General features: G+C 44.1%; 1 protein-coding gene across 3 annotated transcripts; it reads left to right on the forward strand.

Annotated features, from left to right (window-relative positions):
- Positions 1–1,432: 1,432 nt before the first annotated feature.
- On the forward strand, positions 1,433–19,467 carry PCLAF (PCNA clamp associated factor). Of its 3 annotated transcripts, XR_004431948.1 has the most exons (5): positions 1,459–1,689; positions 1,973–2,053; positions 6,043–6,205; positions 9,656–10,219; positions 18,974–19,064. XR_004431948.1 is itself a non-coding variant. In XM_033189788.1 (4 exons), the coding sequence occupies exons 1-4, from the start codon at positions 1,644–1,646 to the stop codon at positions 19,017–19,019; spliced, it is 336 nt and encodes a 111-aa protein (XP_033045679.1). In that variant the 5' UTR covers positions 1,495–1,643; the 3' UTR covers positions 19,020–19,467. The 3 variants fall into 3 exon arrangements, 2 of the variants coding, with proteins under 2 accessions (XP_033045680.1, XP_033045679.1); XM_033189788.1 differs by lacking the exon at positions 9,656–10,219 and having other exon boundaries at positions 1,495–1,689; positions 18,974–19,467; XM_033189789.1 differs by lacking the exons at positions 6,043–6,205; positions 9,656–10,219 and having other exon boundaries at positions 1,433–1,689; positions 18,974–19,467.
- Positions 19,468–21,172: the final 1,705 nt, after the last annotated feature.

Consider the following 21,172-nt stretch of genomic DNA (forward strand, 5'->3'; position numbering starts at 1 on the left):
TTTTTTTTTTGAGACGGAGTCTCCCTCCGCTGGAGTGCAGTGGCCGGATCTCAGCTCACTGCAAGCTCCGCCTCTCAGGTTTACGCCAGTCTCCTGCCTCAGCCTCCCGAGTAGCTGGGACTACAGGCACATGCCGCCACTCCCGGCTAATTTTTTTTTTTTTTTTTCTAGTAGAGATAGGGTTTCACCATGTTGCCCAGGCTTGTCTCCAACTCCTGAGCTCAGGCAATCCGCCCTCCTTGGCCTCCCAAAATGCTAGGATTACAGGAATGAGCCACTACGCCTGACCAATTCTGTTTTATGTATAGTATTTAGAAAGTGAAAATCACTCCCCAGGGGTGTTGTGAGTAATTAGAAGGTAAGCATAAAGATAGAAAAAAATTATGACCTCGTATCCTAGAGTTATGCTCACTGTGTGCCAGGAATGTGGTCTTACCACATTTGGCAGGGTTTTTCTTTTCTCTTCCCTTTTCTCTTTTCCTCTTCTCCTCTTCTGCTCGTCTCCTCTTCTCCTCCTCTCCTCCTCTCCTCCTCCCCTGCTTCCCTCCTCCCCTCTCCTCTCCTCTCCTCTCCTCTCCTCTCCTCTTTTTTGAGACAGGATCTCACTCTGTCGCCCAGACTGGAGAGTAGTGGTGTGATTATGACTCACTGCAACCTCTGCCTCCTAGGCGCAAGCAATCTCCCGTCTCCTGGACTCAAGCCATCCTCCCACTTCAGCCTCCCGAGTAGCTGGGATTACAGGAACATGCCACTGCACCCGGCTAATTTTTGTATATTTTTTTGTAGAGACGAGTTTCACCATGTTGGCCAGGCTGGTCTCGAACTCCTGGGGTCAAGCGATCTGCCTGCCTCGGCCTCCCAAAGTGCTAGGATTACAGCCATGAGTACCCGCGCCCAGCAGATTTGGCAGATTATTTAGGAGCTCTGAGACCACTGAGTTCTCAGGAAGACGTTTTATTAGTTTCTTTTTATGTGTGTATGTATATACAGTCCCCCTAGTTTTCGTTTAGTCTCACATCATACTAAAGACATTTAAAAACACTCTTGTAAATAAGCTGTATTAGCTTACTTTCCCCCATTCCATAGAATTGTTTTAGTGTGGATGCTGTACAAAGAGTTCATGCCTGGGGTACTAAAGGAAAGTTCTCAAGTTCTTTTTATTTTGATTTACATCAAGAAGTCCGCTTAATTTCAGGTTTCACCTCCTGGAGTCAATCATTATGGACTTAAGGCTATAGTAACTTTTGAAGATAGTTTGTAATTCGCTGTCTTTGCTGGGTTTTCTTTTCTAAGCAGGCTCATTTCTCTAGTTCAGAAACTTAGCACCCACTTATTGGGTACCCCGGAGAGTCCTGGTACCGCCCACCTGGGGCGCCTACGAATCCTAGGCCTTTGCGTGTTGATGGACGGATCCGCGCTGCAAGAAGCCTCGCCGCTGTCACCATTGGGCATTGGCAATTGGTTCAGGGGGAACGGCGCGGAACCAATGGGAGCCGTGGCTCCGGAGAATCCTTGGAGCGCGCGGGAAAGAGACCAATATAAACTGTGGCGGGAGATTAGTTTTCGGGTCCTTGTCCAGTGAAACACTGTTGGTCGTCTGTGAAGTCAGTTCGTTCTCTCCTCTTCTCTCGTCTTGTTTGACCATGGTGCGGACCAAAGCAGACAGTGTTCCAGGCACTTACAGAAAAGGTGAGGCAATCGAGTGTGGTACTGGAGGGCGGGGGTCCTCCCGGCAGCCCTGCCGCGGGCGACAGACGCCAGAGGTCCCCCTGGGCCCTGTGCGCCAAACTAATCTAGCTAGCCAGGGAGCAGCCGCCCGGCCCCTTTACCTTGAAGATGAAGTCTCAGGGCCAGGGTAAGGTTATCCTGCTGTTCTGGATCGCCAGGCTCTCCTCTCCAAGCCGCTGGGTCCAGGACTCGGTATCCAAACCCTCCTGCCCCTTCTGAATACCCTCTTTGCCTCTCTTCACAGTGGTGGCTGCTCGAGCCCCCAGGAAGGTGCTTGGTTCTTCCACCTCTGCCACTAATTCGACACCAGTTTCATCGAGGAAAGGTAAGAAGAGCCCTCCTAAAATTAGGGGATCAGGCCTGGCACCTGCAAGTCCCTGGCTTGCCATGAATTTCTTTTTCTTGAGGTACTCACGCCCGAATTTCTTCCTCGCCCTGTGATGTAATGAGAAAGGCTGGGCCTTTTGGCTGGCTAGGGTAGAGGTGAGGGGGGGTCTCATGGAAGAGAATCTCGAGCCTTGGAGTTAAGGACCGGCACAGCTTATCTTCAAGCCTATTTTTCTTTTATTTTTTTAGACAGGATCTCACTTTGTCGCTCAGGTTGGAGTGCAGTGGTGCAATCACTACTCACTGCAGCTTCCACTTATGGGGCTTAAGCAATCCTCCCACCTCAGCCTCCCAAGTAGCTGGGACTACAGGTGCATGCCAACACGCCAGGCTTTTTTTTTCTATTTTTTGTAGAGACGGGGGTCTCACTATGTTGCCTAAGCTGGTCTTCTCAAACTCCTGGGCTCAAACAGTCCTCCCAGTGGGATTACAGGCATGAGCCACCGTGGCCAGCCTATCAATTTTTCTTTTTTGGTTTAGTATTTTTCTTTTTCTTTTTTATTTTTTTGAGACAGTCTTGCACTGTTGCCCAGGCTTGAGTGCAATGGTGTGAACTTGGTTCACTGCAACCTCTGCCTCTCAGGTTCACACGATTCTCCTGCCTCAGCCTCCCGAGTGGCTGGGATTACAGGTGCACACCACCACACCTGGCTAATTTTTTTGTAGTTTTAGTAGATATGGGGTTTCACTGTGTTGGCCAGACTGATCTCAAACTCCTGACCTCATGATCCGCCTGCCTCAGCTTCCCAAAGTGCTGGGACCACAGACATGAGTCACCACTCCCAGCTATTATTTTTCTTAATATTGACAGAGGTTATTTAAATACTGTCAGAGGCTATTTAAAAGCCCCCTTATTAGATTAAGGGTTTGGACAATCATTAACAGTGCTGAGTGCTCATTGCAATGTCTACTAAACTTTAATAAAAATATTTTTGTTTGCTTGTTTTTCCTTTCTTCCTTACTCTTCTTCTTCTTTTTTTTTTTTTGAATGTAATGTCTGTGGGTTTTCTCCAATGTTGCAGCTCCTAATATTGTCTTTGGGAGAGTAGGAGTGAAACCCGGCAAGGGAAATAGTTTCACGCTGGTCCTTCTGTGCATGGAAGATGAGAAAATGCCCTGCCATCTGGTGCCTCATTCCTTTCAGTAGGAAGTTTGGCAGACAGGGAGATTAACGCTACAAGATTTAGTTAAGAACGTAAAGGGGAACACTGTTTAGGACTTCATGGGTTTTTAAGTCAATTCAAATTTCTCCCTATTCGAAACATCTCATTAGAAAACATTTACTACTTTGATCTCTTCAGATAAAAGGAAATAAAAGTTGATGAATTGTTTGAGAGTAACTTATACCCTGTACCACTAGACTAAGTTTCTTTTTCTTTTCTTTTTTTCTTTTTTTTTTTTTTTTTGTTTTGAGACAGGGTCTCAGTCCGTTGCCCAGGCTTAGTGCAGTGGTGCAATCACACTGTACTGCAGCTTTGACCCCAGGGCTCAAATGAACCTCCCACTTCAGGCTCCTCCCAAGTAGCTGGACTGCAGGCACATGCCACTACACGCCCGCCTAATTTTTGTGTTTTTTGTAAAGACGGGGTTTCATCATGTTGCCCAGGCTGGTCTCAAACTCCTGGGCTGAAGCAATCCTCCCATCTCAGCCTACCAAAGTGCTGGGATCACAGGCATGAGCCACTATGCCTGGCCTGATGAAATTTCATTAGAGTCACATCCCATTGTCTGGTCCACTGTTGAATCACCAGAGCCAACTGAATAGGCCCTTACTGAATATATGTTGAATAAATGCATCCTTTAAGGCATTTTAAAAAAAATCTCTATTTTTAATCCCAATAATTGAATGTATGAAATGGGTAATATCCTTATTTTAAAGATAAGGAAATTTAATCTCGGGTTATATAACTTGATAAAGGTCACACAACTAAATCAGTGGAGTTGGGTTTGAATCTGTTGCTGCTATACGGTTTTTTTTTGTTTTTGTTTTTTGGGACAGAGTTTCGCTCTGTCACCAAGGCTGGAGTGCAGTGGCATGATCTCGGCTCACTGCAACCTCCGCCTCCCAGGTTCAAGCAATTCTTCTGCCTCAGCCTCCTGAGTAGCTGGGATTACAGGCATGCACCACCACACCCGGCTAATTTTTGTATCTTTAGTGGAGCGAGGGTTTCACCTTGTTGACCAGGCTGCTGTCTAGTGCCTGACCTCATGATCCGACTGCCTCAGCCTCACAAAGTGCTGTGATTACAGGCGTGAGCCACCGCGCCCAGCTGCTGCTGTATGTTTTCTAGTAGTAAAAGCATTCCTGTAAGGTTCCTTTGGGAAAATTGTGAACCAAAAGATCACTATCTTTTACATACCATTCCTTCTTTTGGAGGCCAAGGCAGGAGGGTTGCCTCAGCTAGGAGTTTCAGACCAACCTGGGCAACATGGCAAAATCCCATTGCTATTTTTATAAATGTAAATAAATAAATAAGTACAAACAATATAACTTCAGAGTCTATAAGGAAACAACTTTTGTAAGCGTTCTTTAACAACTAGAGTTGTTAAAGCAAATGTTTTAGCTTAAAGCAAAAGATTTGTAGTAACTGAAAAATTTGTTCCTGGTCATTACTTCATAAAAAGGCAAAAATTTTCCCTCAATTTCTCCTTATATTACTGTTTAAAAATAACCAGGAATTGGCTGGGCGGGGTGGTTCATGCTTGTAATCCCAGCACTTTGGGAGGCCAAGGTGGGCGGATCACGAGGTCAGGAGATCAAGACCATCCTGGCTAGCACGGTGAAATCCTGTCTCTACTAAAAATAAAAAAATTAGCCAGGCATGGTATCATGCGCCTGTAGTCCCAACTGCTAGGAAGGCTGAGGCAGGAGAATGTCGTGAAGCCGGGAGGCGGAGCTTGCAGTGAGCTGAGATCATGCCACTGCGCTCCAGCCTGGGCAACAGAGCGAGACTCCGTCTCCCCCCCCTCAAAAAATTAGCTGGGTGTGGTGGCGGTGCCTGTAATCCCAGCTACTTGGGACGCTGAGGCAGGAGAATCGCTTGAACCCGGGAGGCAGAGATTACAGTAAGCTGAGATTGTGCCACTGCACTCCAGCCTAGGCGACAGAGCTAGACTCCGTAAAAAAAAGAAAAAAGAAAACCACCAGGAACTGGATTTCTCTTATGAATTGATAAAGGAGCCAAGTGCTTTGAAAAATGGAATCTACATTTGTGGAGACTTTCACATTGCCTCTTATATGTGCTTTAACTAAATGACCTTAGTAAGTAAAATGTTAGCACTTTATACTACATGGTCCTATCTTAGGAAAAAGTGTGTCAAACTTCAGTATGTCAGTACATATAAGAATATATATATATATATTTTTTGAGATAGAGTTTCGCTCTGTTGCCAGACTGGGGTGTGCAGTGGCGTGGTCTCGGCTCACTGTAATCTCCGACTCCCTGGTTCAAGTGACTCTCCTGCCTAAGCCTTCTGAGTAGCTGGGAATACAGGCACGTGACACCACACCCAGCTAATTTTTGTATTTTTAGTAGAGATGGGGTTTCACCATGTTGACCAGGTTGGTCTCGAACTCCTGACCTTGTGATCCACCCTCCTCAGCCTCCCAAAGTGCTGGGATTACAGGCATGAACCACTGTGCCTGGCAAGAGTATTTGAATAGCTCTGCTTGTGGACAAAATATAAAAATATTTTTCAGTTGTAGAAATTCTGTTACTACTGTTTTTGCTAAGGTAACCATCACAGAGTTTATTGGTTGAATACAGCTTTATTGTGTCGCATTTTCTAATTCTTTAAGTTGTATATCTTAAATAAGGATTATTTGATACCTTTGAGAATTTGATCTTAAAGAAGGAATTAAGTTGTTTAAGGAATGGCGATTGTATTCTTAGCACTTATCTAGTTCCATCTGTTTATATTTTACAGCTGAAAATAAATATGCAGGAGGGAATCCCGTTTGCGTGCGCCCAACTCCCAAGTGGCAAAAAGGAATTGGAGAATTCTTTAGGTTGTCCTCTAAAGATTCTGAAAAAGAGAATCAGATTCCTGAAGAGGCAGGAAGCAGTGGCTTAGGAAAAGCAAAGAGAAAGTAAGTTGTTATATTCTGGAATATAAAGAAAATATTTATCTCACGCCTGTAATCCCAGCACTTTGGGAGGCTGAGGCAGGAGGATCACTTGAGGCCAGGAGTTTGAGACCAGCCTGGCCAACATGGCGAAACCCTGTCTCTACTAAAAATACAAAATTAGCTGGGCGTGGTGGTGCACACCTCTGGTCCCAGCTACTCAGGAGGCTGAAACAAAAGAATTGCTTGGTGCAGCAAACTACCATGCACACATAAACCTATGTAACAAAACTGCATGTTCTGCACATGTATCTCATTTTCGTGCCACTGCACTCCAGCCTGGGGTACAGAGTGAGACTGTCTCAAAAAAAAAAAATTAATTAATAAATAAAGAAAATATTTATCTTCTTGAAAGTAAAGGACATACAGGATATTGAGTCAATTTTCTCTTCAAGCTGATGAGAAAATGCAAAAAAAGTTTTTTAAAACTTCTACTAATTTCTTATTATAACTCACTCCCAAATTTCTTTTTTTTTTCTGAGACAGTCTTGCTCTGTTGCCCAGGCTGGAGGGCAGTGGTGGTATCTCAACTCACTGCAACCTTCGTCTCCCAGGTTCAAGCAATTTTCCTGCCTCAGCCTCCCAAGTAGCTGGGATTACAGGCATGCGCCACCATGCCCAGTTAATTTTCGTATTTTTAGTAGAGACGGGGTTTCACCTTGTTGGCCAGGCTGGTCTTGAACTCTTGACATCGTGATCTACCCACCTTAACCTCCCAAATTACGGGATTACAGGCGTGAACCACTGTACCCAGCCACCAAATTTCAAACATTAGTAAAAAGTATTCTTTTTACTCTTCCCAATCTCTCAAAGAGGATCATTTCCCATTCACATAAGTGCTATGTCATTAACCATGAACTTAGTGTATTGAGTCTTTAATTTTTACTCTCTTTTTCCTTTAGGAAATTCTTACAAGGCAATTTCCATGTTGGCTTATCTAGCTTGAATTCCATTAATCCTGCCCTTTAAAAAACTACCAATTCAACTTCCACAAGAAATATATAACCAGGCTAAGTACGGTGGCTCATGCCTGTAATCCTAGCACTTTGGGAGGCTTCAGTGGGCAGATCGCTTGAGCTCAGGAGTTCCAGACCAGCCTGGGCAACATGGTGAGACCCCTTCTCTACCAAGAGGGTGGTGGCGCCGCCTATAATCCCAGCCACTCGGGAGGCTGAGGTGGGAGAATCACTTGACCCCGGGAGACGAAGGTTGCAGTGAACTGAGATCCCGCCACTGTACTCCAGCATGGGTGACAAAGTGACACCCTGTCTCAAAAATAAAAATAGAAATAGGCCGGGCGTGGTGGCTCACCCCTGTAATCCCAGCACTTTGGGAGTCCGAGGCGGGCAGATCACGATATCAGGAGATCAAGACCATCTTGCAACATCGTGAAACCCCATCTCTACTAAAAATACAAAAAATTAGCTGGGCATGCTTGTAATCTCAGCTACTCAGGAGCCTGAGGCAGGAGAATTGCTTGAACCTGAGAGGTGTTAGTTGCAGTGAGCTGAGATTGCGCCACTGTACTCCAGCCTGGGGGACAGAGTGAGACTCCATCTCAAAAAAAATCAAGTAAAATAAAAATAAAAAATATCACCAATATGGAAAAGTTGGAAAATACAGAAATCCCCATCACCTGGAACCAACCAAGACTAATACCATGGTGTGTTGTCTTTACAACTTCTCTGTAAGTACATAAGAATAGTGAAAAACAAAAAGTAGGGATAAAACTATACACACCAAACTTGGTGTGCAACCTTTAAAAAAAAGTTTCCAAGTTTCATTCATCCATTGTATTTCATGAATATCTCATTCTTTCCTTTCTTTCTTCTTTTTTTTTTTTTTCCTGATATGAGGGTCTCACTCTGTCACCCAGGCGGTAATGCAGTGGCCCAATCTTTGCTCACTTCAACCTCCGCCTCCTGGGTTCGATTGATTCTCCCACCTCAGCCTTCCAAGTAGCTGGAATTACAGGCATGTGCCATGGAGTTCAGCTCATTTTTTGTATTTTTGGTAGAGATGAGGTTTCACCACATTGCCTAGGCTGGTCTCGAACTCCTGAGCTCAGGTAATCCGCTTGCCTTGGCCTCCTACTGTGCTGGGATTACAGGCATAAACTGCCACACCTGGCCAGTGTGCAAACTTTTTTTATTTTTTATTTTTTTTGAGATGGAGTTTCGCCCTGTTGCCTAGGCTGGAGTGCAGTGTACAATCTCGGCTCACTGCAACCCCTGCCTCCCAGGTTCACGCCAGTCTCCTCCCTCAGCCTCCTGAGTAGCTGGGACTACAGGTGCCCGCCACCACACCCGGCTAATTTTGTTGTATTTTTAGTAGAGACAGGGTTTCACTGTGTTAGCCAGGATTGTCTCAATCTCCTGACCTCATGATCTGCCTGCCTCAGCCTCCCAAAGTGCTGGGATTACAGGCATGAGGCACCGCGCCCGGCCACAGACTTTTTAAGAAGCTAATTAAACCATACCTTTTACATTTTTAATGACAGGAAAATGCTCACAATAATTGTTAACCCAAAATTCTGGATACAAAAGTACAATCTTTACTGTGTAAATAATGTATATGTACTATATGAAAATATACCACATATCAATAATGCTTATCTCTGGGTAAAAACCTCTTCTCATACTCTGTGCTAACAACTTTTAACAACAAATATGCATCACTTTTAAGAATCAAGAAAAATTTCTGAAGGTCGTATGGGACAGAAAAAAAATACAAGGGAAAAATCATGCCACTTGGGAAAAAAAGATTCGAAACCTGCCTTTTTATAGATTTGTAATTAATAAGGTCCAGACTCTCTTTTTTTTGTTTTGTTTTTTGAGATGGAGTCTCACTCTGTCACCCAGGCTGGAGTGCAGTGGCATGATCTCGACGCACTGCAAGCTCCACCTCCCAGGTTCATGCCATTCTCCTGCCTCAGCCTCCCGAGTAGCTGGGACTACAGGCACCTGCCACCATGCCTGGCTAATTTTTTGTATTTTCAGTAGAGATGGGGTTTTACCGTGTTAGCCAGGATGGTCTCGATCTCCTGACCTCGTGATCCGCCCACCTTGGCCTCCCAAAGTGCTGAGATTACAGGCGTGAGCCACTGCACCCGGCCAGGTCCAGGCTTTCTAAACAACTTAAATGTTTTGTTTCAAAACAAAGTATTTGCCTGGATGTAGGAGGAAAGGGAGTGATGTCACTGCCATTATGATGCCCCTTGAATATAAAACCCTACTTGCTATCTCCCCTGCACCAGCCAGGAGCCACCCATCCTTTAGCACACTGAGCAGCAAGCTGGACACACGGCGCGCTGATCCAAATGGGTAAGGGGATGGTGGCCATGCTTTGTCTGGGTCTGCTGCTTCTGGCGCTGCTCCTACCCCTTCTGGTTTCTTCCTTTGTTCCTTTAACCAGCATGCCGGAAGCTACTGCAGCTGAGACCACAAAGCCCTCCAACAGCGCCCTACAGCCTACAGCCAGTCTCCTTGTGGTCTTGCTTGCCCTTCTACATCTCTACCATTAAGAGACAGGTCAAGAAACAGCTACAGTTCTCCAACTCGAACTCTAAAAGCGAATCCAAATGGTGCCTAGAAGTTCAGTGTGGCAAGGAAAAAAAACCAGGTCTTCATCAAATCTACTAATTTCACTCCATATTTTATTAACAGAGAAACGCTTGAGAGTCTCAAACTGGACTGGTTTAAAGAGCATCTGAAGGATTGGACTAGATGATAAATGCCAATATTAAATCTGTTGTGGAGTTTCATGTATAAGACAGAGGAGAAAGACAACATCAAAAATTAGTTAAAGAGATTATTAAACGCGGCTTAAGAAATATGGACACTTAAAACTCTATCTTTAAAAAAACCTCTTTTTTGCTAATAATAATTTCACTTCATCTAGAGAAAAAGGATGAGCTATGGAATGGAGATTCAGTTTTCATTTTAGTTTGTTAAATCTACAAGGCTGTAAAATGATTAGGTAATATAAAAAGCTTCCATGATTCTATTTATTATATATGTGCATTGGAAGAAACTACCAGATGTTACTATAAATATTCTCTGTATGGTTTCAGCCATCCTGATTTAATGCTGATATGCTCCAGATTTGCGTTGCTAAGTTTTCACTCCTCTTGGGCACTTAACTCTGTTTCTTTTATTTGTTTGTTTTGAGATGGAGTCTCACTCTGTCGCCTAGGCTGGAGTACAGTGGTGCCATCTTGGCTCACTGCAACCTCTGCCTCCTGGGTTCAAGCGATTTTCGTGCCTTTCTTGAGTAACTGGGATTACAGGCATGTGCCACCACACCCAGCAAATTTTTGTATTTTTAGTGGAGACGGGATTTCACCATGTTGGCCAGGATGGTCTCGATCTCCTGACCTCATGATCCACCCACCTTGGCCTCCCAAAGTGCGGGGATTACAGGCGTGAGCCACCGCTCCCGGCCAAGGGCACTTAACTCTTTAGTCTAGGGCTTTGGATTTGCCATTGCATTTGACTTTCTATGTGGTAATTGAAATGTGCCAGAGCAATGATAGACTGGAATCTACTCCAAATCCAAGCATGACTAATTCTTGCATATACACTTAAAAGTGAAATAGTAGGCATTTCCTATCACCCATTCCAATTCAACGAGAATGCCAGATTTTTTAGTAACCATACTTAACTGGATTCCAAAAATTAGAAGTGCATTGACTTCAACTAATTTTAAAATAGTACCTTTTTTATCTTTGTATATGTCAAATAATTTTCACAACTTAACTGATTTTTTTTGGTGCAGGAGATGGGTTAAAATTTGATCTCTTTTGAAGGCACATTTGATTAATCTTGAAATTAAGAGGTGACTTTGTACATGTTGAATAATTTTTACAACTTAAAAATTGATCATTTTTTGTGCAGAAGGTGGGTTAAAAAAGTTGATCTGGCCGGGTGCAGTGGCTCACACCTGTAATCCCAGCACTTTGGGAGGCTGAGGCGGGCGGATTACGAGGTCAGGAGATCGAGACCATCCTGGCAAACACGGTGAAACCCTGTCTCTACTAAAAATACAAAAAAATTAGCCGGGCATGGTGGCAGGTGTCTGTAGTCTCAGCTAATAGGGAGGCTGAGGCAGGAGAATGGCGTGAACCCGGGAGGCGGAGCTTGCAGTAAGCCGAGATCGCGCCACTGCACTCCAGCCTGGGTGACAGAGCGAGACTCCGTCTCAAAAAAAAAAAAAAAAGGTTCATCTGGGCCAGGCACGGTGGCTAATGCCTGTAATCCCAGCACTTTGGGAGGCCAAGGTGGGTGGATCACTTGAGACCAGGAATTCAAGACCATCCTGGCGAACATGGTGAAACTCGGTCTCTACTACAAATACAAAAATTAGTTGGATGTGGTGGCACACACCTGTAATCCCAGCTACTCAGGAGGCTGAGGCACAAGAATCACATGAACCCTGGAGGTGGAGTGAGCCAAGATTGTGCCACTGCACTCCAGCCTGGATGACATAGCGAGACTCTGTCTCAAAAAAAAAATTGATCTGTTTTGAAGGCATATTTGATTAATCTTTAAATAAAGTTGTGGGCTGGGCGCAGTGGCTCACGCCTGTAATCCCAGTACTTTGGGAGGCCGAGGCGGGCGGATCACCTGAGGTCAGGAGTTTGAGACCAACCTGGCCAACATGGTGAAACCCCATCTCTACTAAAAATACAAATATTAACTGGGCATGGTGGTGAGTGCCTGTAATCCCAGTTACTCAGGTGGCTGAAGCAGGAGAATCACTTGAACTCAGGAGGCAGAGGTTGCAGTAAGCCGAGATCGTGCTACTGCACTCCAGCCTAGCCTGGGCAACAGAGTGAGACTTCATCTAAAAAAAAAAAAGACTGGGTACGGTGGCTCACGCCTGTAATTCCAGCACTTTGGGAGGCCGAGGCAGACGGATCACGAAGTCAGGAGATCAAGACCATCCTGGCTAACACGGTGAAACCCCATCTCTACTAAAAATACGAAAATTAGCCGGTCATGGTGGCGGGCGCCTGTAGTCCCGCCTACTCGGGAGGCTGAGCCAGGAGAATGACGTGAACCCGGGAGGTGGAGCTTGCAGTGAGCCCAGATCATGCCACTGCACTCCGTGAGTGAGACTCCGTGTCAAAAAAAAAAAAAAAACACCATGAAATAAGCAAAATAACAAATCTGGTTCTGTATTTACAAAGTGAAGACCAGAAATTTGTCTGCATTAAATTCACAATGCTTTTGTGCTTTCTGCAAATAGTTAAAAAAAAAAAAATTATGAGTCTGATTAGCTACATTGGGGACACTTTCTATAATTAGTCAATATTTTTAGATAGAGCCTGAGCCTAAGCATAAGTGGACTTGATTCCTGTAAGTAAAACTTTTACAACTGTCTTGATGTATAGAAGCCTTTTTAGGAACAGACACTCCATTCTGGGCGCGGTGGCTCATGCCTGTAATCCCAACATTTTGAGAGTCCAAGGCGGGTGCATCACCCGAGGTCAGGAGTTTGAGACCAGCCTGGCCAACGTGGCGAAACCCATCTCTACTAAAAATACAAAAATTAACTGGGCTTAGTGGCAGGTGCCCATAATCCCGGCTACTCCAGAGACTGAGGCAGGAGAATCACTTGAACTCGGGCGGTGGGGGTTGCAGTGAGCCGAGATCATGCCATTGCACTCCACCCTGGGCAACAGAGCGAGAATCTGTCTCAAGAAAAAAAAAAAGAAATCTATACTCCATGAGGCCAGGCATGCCCAGCACTTTGGGAGGCTGAAGGGAGAGGATTGCTTGAGCCCAGCAGTTCGAGACCAGCTTGGGCAACATAATGAGACCATGTCTCTACAGGAAAAAAAAAAAAAAAATTAGCCGGGTATGGTGGCGCACACCTGTAGTCCTGACTACTTTGGAGGCTAAGGTGGGAGGATTGCTTGAGCCCAGGCATTCAAGGCTGCAGTGAGTTGTGATTGTGCCACTGAACTCCAGCCTGGGTGACAGAGCCAGACTGTGTTTCTATCAAAAAAAAAAAAAAAAAAGGACATTCCATGAAATCTTTGGTTCACATGGTCACACACTGATGCTTAGTTGTTCCTGTATCCCATATGGCCATAGTAGCTTTAATAAGTCTTAAGGCAATGTTTGCCATCTTTAGAAACCTACAAGGGAACAAGCAGATCCAACAGATCTTGACCTATGGTATATGTGACTGAACAGTCCCTTTTACTTCTTATTTGTACGTTCTATATCTGTTACATCTGTTTTGGATTGTACATTGTGTTTGGAATGGATTTGCCTTGAACACAAACTAGATAAAAATAGATGGCTGAACGAGTAATTAAAACAAAGTATTTGACATATGAAAGCATATAAAATATTAAGAATTATTCATTACAAAAGTTAGCTGAGTATGGTGGCACATGCCTGTGATCTTAGCTACTGGGGAGGCTGAGATAGGAGAATCACTTGACCCTGGGAGGCAGAGGTTGCAGTGAGCCATCACTGCACTCCAGCCTGGGCAACAAAGTGAGACTCCATTTCAAAAAAAAGAAATTATTCAGTGCTGTTCATAAGCTCATTTGGTAAATGGTAATTGAGTGCCTATGATCCATGTTGTGAGTTATTTACAGTAACTAAATCTTAGGCTTTGTTGTTATATCACTATCATGATTTCTGGTTTCCATAAAAATCAACAACCAAAGGGATACCTTTTTTTTGTTTTTTTAGAGACAGGATTTTGCTGTTACCCAGCCTGGAGTGCAGTGGTGAGATCATAGCTCGCTGCAGCCTTGACCTCTTGTACTCAAGCAGTCTTCCCACTTCAGCCTCCTGAGTAGCTGGGACTATAGATGCATGCCATTGCTCCTGGCTAATTTTAAATTTTTAGTGGAGACCAGGCCTTGCTATGTTGCCTATGCTGGACTTGAACTCCTGGGCTCAAGCAATCCCACCACCTCAGCCTCCCAAAGTGTTGGGATTACGCTGAGCCATGATGCCTGGCCCCAAAGGGATACATTTTAGATAAAGCTTTTTAATAGGCTTGCTTTCCTGATCCTATCAATTTCTTCTAGTTCTCTCTCAATGTCTGGTACCATTCTTCCTCGTTCTTTTTTCCAATAGGAACAAGCTAATAGTCAAGACTAGCTTTAGAATATATTTCAGACTTCTTGAATTACTTGTGACTTACATTAAGGAAATAAAATATTTAGCAATATAGCCAAATGTGACTATAACACTGGTCATCACAGGAATAAAACCTACATTGTAGCCTTTCCACCATATGAAAAGAGATTACACATATATTCTCATAAAGAACTTTAATCCATGGTATTATAAAATCTGTGACATAAACCTAGGCAATAGAGGTTTATATTATTTCTTTAGGTCCTGTTCTTAGATTTGCCATTGTTTAGGAGCATTGTAATTACCCCTTTATTGAAATAATAAATGAGTTTATTAGAAAGGATTTATGATATAAATCCATCTCTATGGAATATGGTTATTCCCATGGCCTTATTTTTTTCCCAAAGGCAGGGTAAACTCCCAGTAGTTGCATGGGGGAAGAGTCAGAATCAAGAAAGACTATCTACTTAAACCTTTAACAGAGTTATGATGCCTAAAGTAAATCAGAACCTTGCACAAAGGAAGTCTGGGTTATGATAATGTCCATTTGTTAATTTGATTTAATTTCCAGGAAAATACAATGAAGATATCTTTGTTATCTAATAACGAGTTAATGATAATCTTTTTTTGTTTTTGTTTTTGTTTTGAGACGGAGTTTTTGCTCTTGTTGCCCAGGCTGGAGTCTGCCTCCTGGGTTCAAGTGATTCTCCTGCCTCAGCCTCCTGAGTAGCTGGGATTACAGGCATGTGCCACCATGTCCAGCTAATTTTTTTTGTATTTTTAGTAGAGACGGGGTTTCATTATGTTGGCCAGGCTGCTCTCGAACTCCTGACCTCAGGTGATCCACCTGCCTTGCTTGGCCTCCCAAAGTGCTAGGATTACAGGCGTGGAGTCACCGCGCCCGGCCATTAACGATAATCTTTTTTCTTTTTCTTTTTTTTGAGACGGAGTCTCGCTCTGTCACCCAGGCTAGTGTGCAATGGTGCAATCTTGGCTCACTACAACCTCTGCCTTGCGCGTTCAAGCGATTCTCCTGCCTCAGCCTCCCGAGTAGCTGGGACTGCCGGCACCCACCACCATGCCCAGATGATTTTTCTATTTTTAGTAGAGACAGGGTTTATACTAAACCTAATAAGACCATATTGGCCAGGCTGGTCTCAAACTCCTGACCTTGTGATCTGCCTGCCTCAGCCTCCCAAAGTGCTGGGGATTACAGGCATGAGCTACCGCCCCCAGCCATTAACGATAATCTTTTTTTTTTTTTTTTGAGATGGAGTCCCGCTCTATCACCCAGGCTGGAGTGCAGTGGCGTGATCTGGGCTCACTGCAAGCTCCACCTCCCGGGTTCACACCATTCTGCCTCAGCCTCCCTAGTAGCTGGGACTACAGGCACCAGCTACCATGCTCGGCTAATTTTTTTGTATTTTTTTTAGTAGAAATGGGGTTTCACTGTGTTAGCCAGGATGGTCTTGATCTCCTGACCTCGTGATCTGCCCACGTCGGCCTCCCAAAGTGCTGGGGTTACAGGTGTGAGCCACTGTGCCCGGCTAATGATAATCTTATACCAAATCTGAGTGCCTTCATTTTTTTTTTTTTTTTTGGAGACAGAGCCTGGCTCTGTCGCCCAGGCTGGAGTGCAGTGGCGCGATCTCGGCTCACTGCAAGCTCCACCTCCCGGGTTCACGCCATTCTCCTGCCTCAGCCTCCCGAGTAGCTGGGACTACAGGCGCCCGCCACCTCGCCCGGCTAGTTTTTCATATTTTTTAGTAGAGACGGGGTTTCACCGAGTTAGCCAGGATGGTTTCGATCTCCTGATCTCATGATCTGCCCGTGTTGGCCTCCCAAAGTGCTGGGGTTACAGGTGTGAGCCACTGTGCCCGGCTAATGATAATCTTATACCAAATCTGAGTGCCTTCATTTTTTTTTTTTTTTTTTTGGAGACAGAGCCTGGCTCTGTCGCCCAGGCTGGAGTGCAGTGGCGCGATCTCGGCTCACTGCAAGCTCCACCTCCCGGGTTCACGCCATTCTCCTGCCTCAGCCTCCCGAGTAGCTGGGACTACAGGCGCCCGCCACCTCGCCCGGCTAGTTTTTCATATTTTTTAGTAGAGACGGGGTTTCACCGAGTTAGCCAGGATGGTTTCGATCTCCTGATCTCATGATCTGCCCGTGTTGGCCTCCCAAAGTGCTGGGATTACAGGCTTGAGCCACCGCGCCCGGCTGAGTGCCTTCATTTTTACTTCCTTCTTTCACTACCTAGTTCTATGACTGTCAAGGATTGCTGGATCTAATTTGAAAACCAAGAATTTAGAGTAGATCTCACAAATCTTTGTCAACTCTAATAAACCAAAAAAAAGTAGTTTTTGATTAAGTTTTGAATGGACTTTTCCTCCATAAAAAGTGTAATGAGGCCGGGCACGGTGACTCATGACTGTAATGCCAGCATTTGGGAGGCCAAGGTAGGCGGATCATGAAGTCAAGAGATCAAGACCATCCTTGCCAACATGGTGAAACCCCATCTCTACTAAAAATACAAAAAAATTAACTGGGCGTGGTGGTGCGTGCCTGTAGTCCCAGCTACTCGGGAGGCTAATGCGGGAGAATCGTTTGAACCCAGGAGGCAGAGGTTGCAGTGAGCCGAGATTGCGCCACTGCACTCCAGCCTGGTGACAGAGTGAGACCCCGTCTCAAAAAAAAAAACTGTAATCAGTACAAAATGACTTTGTTTTTTTTTTTTTTTTTGTTTTTTTTTTGAGATGGAGTTTCACTCTTGTTGCCCAGGCTGGAGTGCAATGGCTCAGTCTTGGCTCATGGCAACCTCCGCCTCCTAGGTTCAAGCGATTCTCCCGCCTGAGCCTCCCAAGTAGCTGGGATTACAGGCACCTGCTACCATGCCCAGCTAATTTTTGTATTTTTAGTAGAGATGGGTTTCACCATTTTGGCCAGGCTGGTCGCGAACTCCTGACCTCAGGTGATCTACCCGCCTCGGCCTCCCAAAGTGCTGAGATTAGAGGCATGAGCCATAGTGCCCTGCCTGACTTTGGGATAATGTAAATTATTTTTCAAATGCTGCAACTATTCTATTCTAACAATTTTGGGGTTTTTCTTTTTTTTTCTTTTTTTTTTTTTTTTGACACAGAATCCTGCTCTGTTTCCCAGGCTGGAGTGCAGTAGAACAATCAATTATGGCTCACTGCAGCCTTGAAGTAATCCTCCTGCCTTAGCCTCCTGAGTAGCTGGAACTATAGGCATGTGCCACCACGACCAGCTAATTTTTTTTGGACAGGGTTTCTGTCCCCCAGGCTGGAGTGCAATGGCACAGTCTCAGCTCACTTCAACCTCCACCCACCACACTCAAGTGATTCTCCTGGCTTAGCCTCCCAAGTAGCTGGGATTACAGGCACACACCACCACTGCCTGGCTATTTTTGTATTTTTAGTAGAGATGGGGTTTCACCATGTTGGCTAGGCTGGTCTCGAACTCCTGACCTCAAATGTTCCATCCACCTTGGCCTCCCAAAGTGCTGGGATTACAGGCGTGAGCCACCGACCCCGGCCTGATTTTTCATTTTTTGTAGAGATGGGGTGTCACTAAGTTTCCCAGGTTGGTCTCAAACTCTTGGGCTCAAGCAATCCTCCTCAGGTTGGTCTCAAACTCTTGGGCTCAAGCAATCCTCCTCAGGTTGGTCTCAAACTCTTGGGCTCAAGCAATCCTCCTCAGGTTGGGCTCAAACTCTTGGGCTCAAGCAATCCTCCTCAGGTTGGTCTCAAACTCTCGGGCTCAAGCAATCCTCCTGCCTCATCCTCCCAAAGTGCTGGGATTACAGGTATAGTCACTGTGCCTGGCCAATCTGGGGTTTTTCCTAATTAGTTAATGTAATCATATGGTTCAAAAGAGTATATGTAGTCAAATGACAACTTGCTATATGTTTTCTCTGCTAAAGTGGATTGGTTAATTTTTTTACTTTTTGTTATCACAAAGTTCTTGCTGAAGGATTATATTGTTTATCAATCCATTTAATATGTTGAAATAATATTCTATATAAATAGATTCCCTTTTTTTTTTTTTTTTGAGACGGAGTCTCGCTCTGCCCCCAGGCTGGAGTGCAGTGTCCGGATCTCAGCTCACTGCAAGCTCCGCCTCCTGGGTTTACGCCATTCTCCTGCCTCAGCCTCCCGAGTAGCTGGGACTACAGGCGCCCGCCACATCGCCCGGCTAGTTTTTTGTATTTTTTAGTAGAGACGGGGTTTCACCATGTTAGCCAGGATGGTCTCGATCTCCTGACCTCGTGATCCGCCCGTTTCGGCCTCCCAAAGTGCTGGGATTACAGGCTTGAGCCACCGCGCCCGGCCAGATTCCCTTTTTTTAATAAAAATGACAACGTAGTTTAAAGGAGAAACACTGATGCTGAAAATTAACAGGCAAATTGTTAAAAATTTTGTTGCATTAATACTTGAAATTTGTAGGTGTTTGTTAATTAATGAAGTTTAATTTTCTTTCACTTCTAGTCATTTGACCAGATCTACTGCGCTATTAATTAGTGTTCCTGATTTGTATAGGTTTGTAACTATTTTTTTCAAACAGTTGATACTTGGATGGCTACTGATGTTCTCTCTTTTTTCCACAGAGCATGTCCTTTGCAACCTGATCACACAAATGATGAAAAAGAATAGAACTTTCTCATTCATCTTTAAATAACGTCTCCTTGTTTACCCTGGTATTCTAGAATGTAAATTTAAATAAATGTGTTTATTCCAATTAGCTTTGTTGAACAGGCATTTAATTAAGAAATTTAGGTTTAAATTTAGATGTTCAAAAGTAGTTGTGAAATTTGAGAATTTGTAAGACTAATTATAGTAACTTAGCTTAGTATTCAGTATAATGCATTGTTTGGTTTCTTTTACCAAATTAAGTGTCTTGTTCTTGCTAAAATCTAGTCATTGCATTGTGTTCTAATTACAAGTATGCTGTATTTGAGATTTGCTTAAATTGTTGTACTGCTGCCATTTTTATTGGTGTTTGATTATTGGAATGGTGCCATATTGTCACTCCTTCTATTTGCTTTAAAAAGCAGAGTTAGACTTTTGCACATTAAAAAAATTCAGTATTAATTAAACCTTACTTACTCTACCCTTTTTTTTGTCAAGGAGGCCAAAGACGCAATGTTGAAAAACCTTGGGTGGATATCTTCTCTTTAAAAAAATTTAAAGATAATTTGGTCTTGAGGGTTTAAACGGTTGAAAATGCCTCTACACAACAATAACAAAAAAGATAAAATACTAGGATAGAATCATGGTGGGCACAGTGGCTTCTCAGGAGACCGAGGAGGGAGGTTTGCTTGAGTCCAGGAGTTGGGAGACCAACCCAGGCAACATAGAGAAACCCTATCTCTAAAAAAATTTTTAAAAAGGCTGGGCGCAGTGGTTCACACCTGTAATCCCAGCACTTTGGGAGGCCAAGGTAGGAGGATCACCTGAGATAGGAGTTCAAGACCAGCCTAGCCAATGTGGTGAAACTCTGTCTCTACTAAAAATGAAAAAATGAGCCAGGCGTGGTGGCACATGCCTGTAATCCCAGCTACTCAGGAGGCTGAGGCAGGAGAATTGCTTGAACACGGGAGGCGGAGGTTGCAGTGAGCCAAGATAGTGCCACTGCACTCCAGCCTGAGCAACAGAGTGAGACAATGTCTTCAAAAAAAAAAAAAGAAAAAAGATGTAAACAATAATTAAAAAATTAGCCTGGCATGGTGGCATGCACAGTGGAACCAGATCCCATCTCTTAAAAAAAAGAATTTTTCCTGGGATATGCATTTGATTCGCTATCATAAAATACAATTTTAAACTTGGAAGTCAATATAACATGAAAAGCAAATCATGCCATAAACCCATAGGCATGGCAAAACTCCTCAGAGCTGCTATGACATTTTTCAACATAACCAGAGGTATAATTGAAGAAGTAGGTATAATATTCCTCATCACACTTTTTGCAGCAGCCTGTAGTCAAAATTAATCATTTTAGTAGGCATATTTTTCTGAAATATGTTTGTAATAAGTGTATACTTATTTTTACAATACACTATCCATTTGTGTGCTTCCTAAAATTATGTCCTATTTTATTCTTTCCAAATACAAATCAGAGCATTGACCTGATTTTAACACCTTCCAAACTGTTTGAGTCCTGATGATCGTAGATTATATTTTTTGCTTTGTCTTTTAGAGCTGGATAGTATTAAACAGAATGTTACTGAATTGGGAGCTGAGTTTCTAAAACCCCAAGTATTCGATAATTAGGTTTATTTTTAAGGAGTAGTTTAAAAAAATCTAGTAAAGTCAAGTTTTAATGGGTCTGACACTTGATTTGCTATTTTTCTTTTCTTCTTTTTTTTTTTTTCAGATGGAGTCTCGCTCTGTCACCCCCCAGGCCAGAGTGCAGTGGCATGATCTCAGCTCACAACAACTTCCGGTGCAGTGGCATGATCTCAGCTCACAACAACTTCCGCCTCCCAGGTTCAAGCAATTCTCCTACCTCAGACTCCAGAGTAGCTGGGACTACAGGCGCTTGCCACCACGCCCTGCTAATTTTTGCATTTTTAGTAGAGGCGGGATTTCACCATGTTGGCCAGGTTGGTCTCCAACTCCTAACTCCTGACCTCAGGTGATCCGCCTGACTGGGCCTCCCAAAGTGCTGGGATTTTTTTTTTTTGAGACAGGCTTGCTCTGTTGCCCAGGCTGGAGTGCAGTGGCGCAATGTTGGCTTACTGCAAGCTCCACCTCCCGGGTTCACACTATTCTCCTGCCTCAGCCTCCTGAGTAGCTGGGATTACAGG

The sequence above is a fragment of the Trachypithecus francoisi genome, unplaced genomic scaffold (assembly GCF_009764315.1).
Source record: "Trachypithecus francoisi isolate TF-2019V2 unplaced genomic scaffold, Tfra_2.0 Lachesis_group3, whole genome shotgun sequence".
Lineage (NCBI taxonomy): Eukaryota > Metazoa > Chordata > Mammalia > Primates > Cercopithecidae > Trachypithecus > Trachypithecus francoisi.